We start from the raw sequence: 12,172 nt of genomic DNA, 5'->3' as shown, positions 1-12,172 counted from the left end.
AAATGTTTGTAGGATTTATTAATCCCGATTTTTTTTTAATCGTATGTGTATTCACTATTTAACTCAACAAAATAGATTGAAAGTGTGACAACGATAACATTACGTACAAGAATAAAAAATATATTGAATAAATTAATTGCTATGAGACTAGGTGATCAATTTATTCGAGGAAACCTTTCTAATCATTTAATGATAGAGCGCAATTTTTGTAAATGGAAGACGACGAAAACAGTTAGACACTTTAAATATTGAGTTCTTATTTGTCAGAAACAGGTCAATGACCTTCTATAAAAGTTCAATGCCTTATCCTTTTTTGAGATAATCGTTACTCAAAAACTTTATAAAAAATTGTCGTAAATACGGAGACGATTCGCTGTTGCACAACTCCTTACTTTCAAATCTCTCTAACAGATATTAAGACAGTCGGTAAAAACGAAAAACCACTGGTTAGTCTTGCGTTACTATATCTTGCAAAGATACTGTCCCGTCGATATCGTATAGCAGTTATAGCACTCTACATTTACGTTATTACCATATGTTTTAGAGAGATAAAGACACGTGGTATATCAAGAGGCACGATAGCGTCTCGCGCCAAATATACCTATTTTTCGTAAAGTACATCTCACATTCATGAGCGAAAAAGCGACAGCGTACCCTTTATAAGAAGGAGAACACTCCTCTAAAAATAAACTATTGTTTTTCTTTTTAGTCGACATTATTAACAACGCAAATACTGGAGGAGAATATAGATCTTTTCAATTACAATGATATAACAGTGATGTGTATAATTAGAATCTAATATGCAACGTAATATAAATAACTTACATCTACTTCTCTGCATACTTCACAGCTGTCGTTTTCCATCTGATCTGTAGATTGTACTCATCGTACGATTTATAAGATATGCAAATAGCGTATAATTAATTATCATTGTATGAAATAATAAATATATTTAATTATTTCTATATTCATATTAAATGTACAATTATTGAAATATTGTTCGGATTGAATTTCGTATACGTTTTTTCTTCGTATGTATTCGTAAAATTTACATATTACAGGAAAAAATATTAATCTTGGATACACAAGAGAAATTTTAAGATTTTGCAATATCTATTTTCTTATAATATTCTTCCAATATATATCTCTCTTTTTGACAAAATTTTTTCCTTCCAGAAAGATTTTTAAAGAATTTTAACCCACACACAAAAATGGTCCCCTTATTTGTTTTTAATAACAATTAAAAGTCATTGTTATTAATTACATATTGCATATTTTTCATTGTTCTATAATTTAATAATATTTAAAGACAGTATGTACATAGATTTACTCAATATGTTTTAAAAAAAAGTAAGAAAAAATAAAAAAAATATTTAAAAAACGAAAGAAGCACACATTAAAATTGCTACAATGTGAGCTTTATTTTTTCGACACTGGGGTGTAAAAATCACCCCAGATGACCGAGTTAAGGTTGTCTTTCGACAATATTCAATTTAGTATTATTAAAATTATTCTACAATAATTTAAATTTTTGTAAAATTGATTAGGAGGTCATGCATTTAAAGCCGAATATGCGATTTTAAGTGCTATTTTTTATAGCATCATGGAACAAATTAAACAATATGTTCCGAAGTTGCCGATCGTTAATACCTCCTCTCTCTCTCTCTCTCTCTCTCTCTCTCTCTCTCTCTCTCTCTCTCTCTCTCTCTCTCTCTCTCTCTCTCTCTCTCTCTCTCTCTCTCTCTCTCTCTCATCTCTCTCTCTCTAAAATCAACATTCCTCCCATTTTCCTCCGAAAATAAATAACGTATATGAAATATTGTAACCCCGCTTGGAATATAGCAGCTAGGCAATTTGTATTTCCCGAATGACGAATCTTGCCACGACTGCACGTGCATTTGGCAGCCTAGCTGTCTATTTTTTAATCGACCTCGATCGCTCCTTCATGGCTCTTTCCTCCTATTCTCTTTTTTTTTCCAATAGCACGTGAGAAGCGTAATCTCGGGAGACGGAAAGCGGAGGCAATTTAAAAAGTTTCTAGACAGGCGTGTCAAGCGCTATTGCTAACTTTGCCGATTCTTATTTGTCTTATCACCTCCCTCGGCTTCGACTATTCTGCGGTATCACTCTCGAGGATAAGGTACGGAATAGAAAATAGATAGTCGAAATATTTTCGTCAATATTGATAAGAGTGAGCAACATCAGCAAACGCGTCGGGAATAAGATAGAAAGTCATGAATTTTCAGAGATGAGAGAATTCGAATTCAGGGGAATGTTTATTGATATATAAACTATAACTATATATATCTAGATTGGAAAGAAAAGAGTATTTAAAGTTGCGCGAGCAATTTAAATAATTGTCGCGTACAAATTTTTTATTTAACAGAGCATAATATGTGAATATCCGCGATTTAGTGTGCAACATCGTATCGGTGACTTATACTACCGCAATGGGCACACGCTTATGCCTCACATACGTTCGAAGGACGCTCAATTTAATATCGGAAATCGATTATCTAACCGACGGGACAATTGCTGCAATCCCATGTGCGTACAGATATTAATCCGTCATTTTCTTCCTTCTTTCTTTGCCTTTCTACTTGCCAGAACACGATTAAGATTACAAGATCTTTATTACGGACATTATTACCCTGCCATAAACGAATATAGCTAAGTTAACTCGTATTGAGTTAATGCGAATTAATTGCATAGGCCGGCAAAAAAATTTTTTGTCAAGCAACTTTAATCAGAGTAGGTGTTTCTTATAGATTTTTGGTCACAAAGAAAAATGCCGGTGTCCAAATTGCTCAGGTTTTAAAGTTATTAATTTTAAGATAAGTCGCCGATTTACGGGAAAAAATGTATAATAAATCACTAACTGTCAATAAAGTAATAAAAATAGAAGAATATTTTATTTACACATTGATTCCTTATTATAGCAAAGGATAAAAATTGTCTCACAAATAGCAGGAATACTTTTTTAATGGTTTGTTAAGGATATAGTGCGTAGAAAAGCAGGCATATTTTTCATGTTTGGCAAGATTGGTGAGAACGAATAGTCGGATTTCAGTGTTATTGACTAATTTCGTTCTCTAATAAAAGCTCCTAGTAATTTTATTAAAAATGTATGAAAAAAGTACAATTCTAAAATGAGATTGATGGAACACATTTTTTAGAGTAAAAGAAGTTTTATTAAATTTCAGTATGAAAAAAAGTTTCTTTTTAATTTTTGTTTTAATAAGTCACATTAAAATTTTGACATTTTAATAGCAAAAGTGTGTTGAGCCGATAAATATCGTGTGGAAAATCCACCATCCGACTTTCAAACTTTGCTAATAAGGAATCAATGTGTAAATCTAACATTCATCTATTTTTATTAGGTACTTTATTGACGGTTAGTGATTTATTATATGTATATTTTTCCCTATGAGTCGCTGAGATTTCTCATCTTAAAATTTAAAATAACTTTAAAACCGTGATGAAGCAATTTGGACAGCGGCATTGTTTTTTGTGACCTAAAATTTATAAGAAATACCCTCTTTTATTTTATAAAAGGGTAGGTGTTTCTTATAGATTCTTTCTGTCTTTTATAAAATAAAAAAGTAGGTGTTTCTTGATTAGAGTTACTTGACAACAATTTTTTTGTCGGCGTGTGTTATTAAAAGACCGCGTATGCTGCGTTCTGTGGCCAAGTGTTATTTTATTCTTATATTATTCATACCGTTAAGAATTGTCCCACTTATTCTCAAGGAATTCTGTCGGTGTAAATGGGACACCCACTACTTCCGCTAAATTTGAGTTTACTATTCGCGTCGTGCGTCGATTTAATTATCGCTAGGAGTAATATCGGTCCAAACTTACTGCAGTACAATAAATCCTCGCCCTCTTCTTTTTGAGAAAACAAGAAACATGATCTTTATAATTCGCTGCTCTGGCACAATGCTACGCTAAGAATTCTGTCGCAACTTCCTGTCACATCACGTCTAGATAACAATAATTCCGATTCTTTTATTGTTTAAAATGTAAAATTTTTAGTCAAATAAACAATTTTTTTCACTCTAGAAGATAAAGCCATTTACGTCTGAACTGGGTCTTGGTCTAAAGCCTAATAAAATTTCTGCGTATTTCCAAGTACATAAATATTTTTCGCAATAAATTCTTCAGTAATTTAGATGCTTAGCATTAAATAATTAAATCGATATTGAATTAATTAGGAGATAGAAAATTTTTAATGTTCCAATGAAAACTGTGTTTTAAGTCCAACAAAGAATCGGTGCGCAATTTACTTATTAGGTTGGAAATTTATGTATCTTGGAAATTTGTGTACAGAAATTTTACTAGGCTACGAAAATCCAATTCAGACCGTAAATATAAATGGCTTTATCTTCTAAACTGATTGTATATCAAAACAGTCCCCTGTTCTCTTTATATTTATTATTTTCACATTTTATTACCTAATTGTTTTAAATATTATCTCGGCAAATATTCACGCAATAAAATGTCAAACGTTAAGAATGCAGATTACAGATATAATAAATGTCCACATTGGCCCTCCGGTCGGTTGTAACAGTCTTTTATACCGTTTTCCGAGTTTTCCCAGTGAAGTACAGAGCAAGAACTGTGCGCGCGCGAGATATGAGTTTCATATATATTTATAACGGCGGCTATATTTGTTGCGGTCTTTAAGGTAAAGCGCGCAAATGACGTCCGCACGGTGTAACAACGGCAGAAGTTTTCTTCCCGGCGCGAGATGAATTCTTAAACGCGGTACCCGCCGTTCCACGTTGACGTAGTCGAGGTGAGGGTGCGCCAAAGGGGTGCCTATATTTATAATTCCCCGTTCGGGTACGCCTGTACAAGTTAACCCTTACAATCCCTATAAGCCTCTGGTTATTGAAAGAAAAATCTCCATTTCTCTCATCCACGTTCACTCGAGGTACGCCTGAATTTTTCCAAAGACTCTTAGTGGATCAATTTCGTCGCTAAAATCACGTCCTCTAATTAGTGAAACAAATTCAACAACATAAAAATATTTGTAAGAAAGAATATTAAATTTCATTGACAGTTATTCTCTTTGTAACCACTAAAGACACTCTTTAATCTTTATGAAATATTTATGAAAGATACTTTCACTCGCAGATTCCTCTCTCACAGAAACCTTTTTCCTTCCCCCCTCGAAAAAAAACGCTTGTTATACCTTTCCTAAAACTCACACTTGGTCACGTTGCCGATGATCGGAGTATCTGATGTGTCGTTCGTCCGAAATGCCATAAATGCCAGCTACCGCGGCCATATCTCAGTCTCCACGTGCGCTGGCAATCTAGGGAACCTTACCAGGCTCATAATCTTCCTGTTGGACGCCGCTACGAGCGCCGATTCCCATTCAGCATCATCGCGCACTGAACGCCTCGATCATGTGAATGTCTTTTTATTTTCAGGATATTTAAACGAGCGCTCGCTCGTGACGTAACGAACGATATACGCGATTCCATCAACGGACGAATCCACCTTTCTCCTAATTTAAATTTTTAACTCAGATTTGATAAAGCGAAGAAATGTTTTAATATAAAAATTTTCAAATCAAGCTAGATCGCGGCAAAACGTTTTATTTATTTATTTTATATTTATTTATTTTTTTATAGAGTCCACCAGCAATTTTCTTAAATAGATTTCTTTGTCGGTTAATCCAAAAATTAAAAAAAAAAAGAGTCTAAAAGTGTGCACATGAATCAAAACTGCATTCCTATTGATTTCAGTTAGTTCATTCAGACGTAATAGCGTATAGTGATATATCGGCAACACTAGATCGATCTACACTTCCCGAGGCCGTTTTCATTAAACTTTACTGCTAAACATTATTTTAATTGCGTGTCGAAAGTTTCAGTCTGAGTTTCCATTCTGCTTTGGGCTATAAGCAACGAAGACAAAGAATGTAAAGAAGCGCGCGACAAAAATCGGAACGAGAGTTCTTAGGTATTGTTCTTGATATTCATAGAACAAAATGGACAGTCTCATTACAATGGAAATAGATATAAAACAGGCAACGCGAGAGAAAGCATTGTCTTCCATTTTTCTTTATAAAATATGTAACTTATGGATGTCATTTTAAATTAAACATTCATTTTTGAAGCTTGATGCAGATCGGCCCATAAGAAACGGTCAAAACCATCCAATTTTTCCATTTCCAGCTATCCCGTTTCGTCAAAAGCAATCGAAAGCGAATACGCAATGTCAATATAAAAGTGGCAGGAAACCGAACGCATATATGGATTCGCAATTCGGTACGATTTTACGATGCCACTTGCTTCTCTTCATGGACAACAACGTGAATTTTCATCGATCGACTTTAATCACAAAAGCGCGTTATCCTCGGTACGGGGGATGAAACAAAATTTCACCGTATATCGTCTAAAAGCATCGTAATTTTTGCATCGTATAGACGAAATATTTTCCGTCGCAGGGAAACGACCGAAACGTTTTACGTGCGATTCGCAATTGGCTAAAAATATTCCGTGTAAACATATAAAAACGATAAGTTTGCTATTTTATTATTTTAACATATTAACAAAATTCAATAAAAAACTTAGATAAATAAAAATTATTATTATATAAACAAACAGGATATCTCGCTCGGAATACGTCGACGAACGAATCGATTTATCGGTGGGTTAATGAGAGTCGGTGTGTTGCCGGACATTTACGATTAAATTAACTCCGATCGCAGGTACAACGGCACGTAAGTTATGCCATTGTGCGTCCATATACGCGGTTCGATCGGCCGTGACACGTTTTCATCGTCGGCGCGGCGCGCGCTCGTACTCGCGGAAATTGTAGAGCCGCGCGATGCCGATGTCGCGACTGATTGACGGCGAAATTGCAATCGGCTACCACGGCGGAGCGCAAAGAGCAGGGAAGGCTTCTTTAGCCTTCTTCTAAACTCGAGAAGAAACACGCGCCGTTCATTTTATAGCGCTCCAACTTTCCGCGTACTTTTCTATCCGAACTCCAACTTTGATAGCCGATACTTTCTTAATGAAAGTATTGCCGATATATCGGTAGCTTCCGGCGATTGCGAGCGAGGAAAAATGGAAAGATCGTGCGCCATTAAAGAAAAGAGTTGTCTTAAGAAAGATATTGAATGAGCAGATGCGGCAGGTATATACGTATATCGCCATGTTTATCGTCGGCATCGCGAATTAGCGCATATAAAGCATCCGTGCGCAAGAGATGCAATTAGCAGATTCGCATCACTGAATTGCAAAGTGCACTACACACGACGAATAGAAGCAGCGAACAGAAGCGCTCTGTTAATCGGACATGCTCTGAGGAATCCGAATGCTCCGAATCGGAAAACAAAGAGTAAACACGAGGGAAAAGGTAAAAGATATATTCTTCGCTTTCAAAGAAAATTCTATAATATAGGATGTTCTGTTTAAGCGATATCGAAATTCAGGCAAAAGTTGAATGGTTTGGAAAAGGAGCTTAATTTGAAATCATACTCTCTAAATCTCATAGAGCGGTTTCGCCGCTAATATATTAGAGTGATTGCGATAGTCAGTCCAAAAGAGAGAGTTGTCACTCTAATTTGAGTAAATGCGAGCGCTCATAAGGCTAAAAGTAAAATTTTCACTCAAATTTTTAGAGCGACTACTCTACCGGAATGATACGATCTCACTCTAAAAACACGATTCACTAAAGATATCGACTGATAAATGACTGTAACAGAGTGAAATTTTCCACTTAAAATTATAGACATAATTCACTCCAATAAACGCGGATCTACTGCACTCGAAAAGAATGCCCTTTCACTCAAGTGGTGTGCGAACTCACTCCAACTTATAGAGCGCAATGTTACTCTTTCTCAGAGTGACGAATCACTCGAAGTGTACGGGCTCAGTTTTCACTTTTCGTTACATTTGCATTTCACTCGTTTTGAATGATCTTTCACCGTTTGGCTTTTAGAGAGTATACTTTTAAATGTATTTTCAATCAACTTAAATAAAATATGCATTATTAGTACAAATTATACAATACACAGAGAACATTCTCATTAAAGTATTTGTTATTTACAACCCTTTCTTCTTTCAATGTGCAGAAAAAGAGGAAGAAAGATTTATTACTTATAACTCGAAAATGATCAATATTTTAAACGGAAGAAAAGTATGCAACACTTCATATACATATGTTAGGCACATTGGAGTTCAGTAAAGCGAATTAACTGTATCCCACTATCACTCTCCAACACGTTACGCGACGCTGCACCAATTCACGCGCGACAACGAGTCAAACAATGCGGCGCGGCGTTACAATCCCTTTACGCACGTTCGAGCTAATTTGTGATGTGAATAACGACCGCAAATTAGCGTTTTCTCTCTTGTTTTCCATTTCGACAGACGAAAACTGCGATTATGTCCTCGTAATTTGCGCGTCAATCAATGATGAGCTTTGCTACTACCGCGAATCCCGCGGCCCGGTGAATAATTGAAAATTAATCAATAATTAACGGCGCGGAAGCTTTGTCTTTGCGGTAACCGCAAATCACGGAGGGATAAGAGATCTTCCTATTAAACAAATAACAAACTTGTGTTAATACGAAAGCATTCTGGAGATTAGGGAGCTGGAAATCGCGCAAACTCGCGCGTAATGTAAGATATCGGCTGGTTACGGTCAACCAAGCTATAGACTTCATTCCCATTACATATCGAGCACGTCCGCTTACAGGATCGCATCCGATAACGAAAAGCGTGATGCCGGCCGAATTTAAGAACTGCAAAATCGCGTGCAACCGCGCAATGCGATTTATCAGCCGATAACTCGCGCGTTAAATCGCATTCATTCCGCGAATCGTATTTCGCCATCGCCGTTTTAATTAGCGCGCAAAATGTCCATTAACTGGTCGGTCGGCAACCGTATCGGGTATCGCAGCGAAAGCCGCCCGAGCGATAACGTCGCTGTTCCACGCACGACAAATGTCGCGCGAGATAGCTATAAAAACGCCTCGGAGCATGGTAAAAAAAAAACGTCTTTTTATTCTATTAATAAATAATTAGTTCTGGTTTGTGATCCAAATCTCGCGTTAAAATTGCTGGTGGATTGCCAGTTTTATTGTGACTTTGTATTTAATTTCGCCTAAACGTATTCGAAGTCACTTATGACCGCGTAAGCGCGTGTTGTCCGTTTTCAATTTTCAAAATCGCTCTCATTCAACACCGCTTATCACGATCGATAAGCCAAAATCTTTACCAGCGGCGATTCACAATCACAATCACAATCACCGAGGCCAGAACGACGCACGACGCACGCTTTCAAAATAATCCACTTGCGCGTACGTTTTTTTCGATTTATTCGAATCATGCACCATCGATATGAGCAACTACACGAGACTTTTCCATTAAACGCACCCCCGATCGCTGAACATCGGGCCGAACATCGTACACGTTGACACTTACTTAGACACTTACTTAGAAAAATCTGTGCGCGATTGTGTCATTTCGCACGGATTAACCCATTTTCTTCCGAATTATTTATCTCCTCTGACGTGTGCGTCGCGATATCGTGTAAAGCGATTATACTCCAGGCTAATGTCGAGTAACGGAATATCTTTCGCCCTTTCCGTTTCCAATGTTATGCGCCTTTATCTCGTCTTATCTTTTATTGCGCTCGCTTAAAATCACCGTGGATGTTAATCTGAGATTTGGGCATTACGTCAATCGCATTTGAAACTGTTCCAGATGAGATAAATGAGTGAAGTTAGGGAGAAAACGGGTTAATCGCGGAGCGAATATGAGCCACCCCCTTTCTCGCGGACGCACGACCGATAACTATCAAGTGGTAAGAAGATAACCGACCGGCAGCGTGGCTGCCTTAGTTTGCTGAAAGCGCGTGCCACGCTTGTCCTTCTAAAGTCCACCCTGGTGGCTTCCACTACCGCGACACAATCGCGCTCCCTTCCCCCCTCCACTAACGATCTCCATCCCCGCATCCCGAACGCCATTTCTATATACCCTTTGGGGGACGACCCACGGGGCGCCTCTTGCGTCGCTGCTGGCTCGATATTCTTTCCGCACTTGTGCACCAAAGGCAATCAAGTACGTCCACCAGTTTCCCGCCAGTTAAACCAAACCAAAGGAAAGGAAAAAGGCAAGAGCGAAAGACGAGATAGCGGGACGTTTCCATCGGCGATCAATCGGAAGTGGCATCGGGACGCGAATCGCGAGTTAATCGGCAAGTAGATCGCTCATAAGTCGATTTGGTTTTACATGCTGGCCCCCCAAAATGTAAAACAGACTTTGCACCTAATAACTTTTCTCGGAATTATCGCTTCAAATGTAAAAATAGATTAAATTAGTATGTAAAACTGATTAAACGTTCATCACTATATATTTATTATCATTATTAAAAACCACGTGAGGGAAAATTATCGCGATCGTTGCGAGTGGCGACAGAAAAATTAATAGATGCAACTTTTGCGATTAATGCGCGTCCATAAAAAGTCACGGTATCAAATTGCCGCGATTTTCGCGGAGCGGTCTAAGAAGTTACGGGCTTTCGGTGGATGTTATTGATACAAATAAATTTAGTCCCGGCTGTATTTCCATCGTCTATTAATATCGGCCAATATCGATAGTTCGACTATAACTTCGAGGTCTGGTTCTTACAATCTTAATGCGTGCCATGCCTCAAGTCTGATAGGACGGAATTTCAAACGCATTTTTGGTTCGACAATCTATAGCGCCTCTCAATTACTTATTTTAAAATATATTTTAACATAAAAATATAAACAAGCGAGAATTATATCGTCACGTGTGATGACATAGCGTCAGAATTTTATGTTGTAAAGATTTTGTAAAATTCGCGATAAGATAAATATTTGCGCAAAGGTCAAAATCGTCTCTCGCAGATCGTCGACGCGTTTGTTATAGATTTTATAATCTCGAAACTCTCGCCGTTCACCCCATTGAACTTACTGATAACTAATAATAGTTTAATATATAATCCAAGGGCAAATAAGTACGCCTATACGTGGGCGAACCACGGTCAAAGGTTAGCCTCTGCTTCCGAATGACATAGCATATCGTAGCGTATTAGATCGCACGCTTAACCCAAGCTCGCCACACTCCGGTCCAGTGGACCGCTGAACGTTTTTCGGTTTTCTAGTTTTCACATAACAGCATAATTTTCCTTACAATAAGTTCAGTTTAAATTCAAATAATTTTCTTGACCTGATATTATCATAAATATATGTATATCCAGATATATATCTTATCCAGAGTCTATGTATTTCCAATTTTTACAGTACAAACTTAAAAATATTAATCAAAATGAAAATGACAATGCAACAAAGTCTTACGGACCGGAGTATGGCGAATTAAAGACTTGAAAATAAGTGTGGCTAGCTAGGATTAATAAAAAAAATGTAATCTTCTTCTCAACGCTTTTCTGTTCTTGTTCTGTTTTCTCTTTCGACATTTATATAAATTGCTATCACGCGTGCGTTCCCAGACAGCACGCATGTTTAAAAAGACGCCATAAAGATATCTGTAAGATGTCTTTTAGACACGTATGTCTAAAAGATGTCTTAAAGATGTCTTCACAACGTCTTTCAGACATCCATGCTGTCTGGGCTTGCTTAAAGTATGATCGGCGGCTAACCCGCCGCACCAACCGCCCAACTGATCGTAACCAATTACCTAAGTCACGATAGGTATTACATCGTCTGGCCAAATACGGAATTGGGCCACTGCGAGATGCGACACGCATCGAGAATGGCGTCCTTATTGATCAACAATATAAGCGGTGACGTAAATTCGGCCATGGGGCCGAAACAAAGCTGTCTGTCGCGTGGGTGTGCTTGGTCGCCGTTGACTTTCGGGGAATAAACGCGGAAATGCGGATGCCAGACGCGCTTGCCAGTTCGCGCCGTAAGATCGTTAGCGGTGAAACATCGGCGTTAATCAGACTTCCGGAATAAATTGATATGTCACCTAGACGTCGCCGTCGCTCACTTGCATTTGTCAGATGCGCGAGGTATCTCGCGCTATATACGGATTTCTGAAGGATGTACCAACTATACAATTAAATTGGTGAAGTATATTGTCAACTTGAACTCTCTCTCCTGATTAGTGTACGCTATATAATAGCGATATTTCCATATCATTTTGTATCGGAAGAA

At 37.6% G+C, this 12,172-nt stretch overlaps 1 protein-coding gene across 14 annotated transcripts in view; it reads right to left on the bottom strand.

The window, feature by feature from the left end:
* Shaker (potassium voltage-gated channel protein Shaker) overlaps positions 1 to 12,172 on the bottom strand; it is a 119,274-nt gene that overhangs the window by 46,953 nt on the left and 60,149 nt on the right. Inside the window, exons 1-3 of one of the 14 annotated variants that reach the window (XM_071700495.1) lie at positions 9,462 to 9,856; positions 9,244 to 9,373; positions 5,214 to 5,515 (exon numbers count right to left, since the gene is read on the bottom strand). The exons of 11 other annotated variants lie outside the window; for them this stretch is intronic. In XM_071700495.1, coding sequence (XP_071556596.1) covers positions 5,214 to 5,293 — 80 coding nt within the window. In that variant the 5' untranslated portion in view covers positions 5,294 to 5,515; positions 9,244 to 9,373; positions 9,462 to 9,856. Of the gene's footprint in view, positions 1 to 5,213; positions 5,516 to 9,243; positions 9,860 to 12,172 lie in introns of those variants that run through there. 2 more of the 14 variants (XM_071700497.1, XM_071700496.1) reach the window with 2 other exon arrangements.

Source organism: Temnothorax nylanderi, unplaced genomic scaffold, assembly GCF_030848795.1.
Source record: "Temnothorax nylanderi isolate EJ_2023f unplaced genomic scaffold, tnyl_v1.0 TNYL_tig0022_pilon, whole genome shotgun sequence".
Lineage (NCBI taxonomy): Eukaryota > Metazoa > Arthropoda > Insecta > Hymenoptera > Formicidae > Temnothorax > Temnothorax nylanderi.
This window is presented reverse-complemented; position numbering and strand designations above follow the sequence as displayed.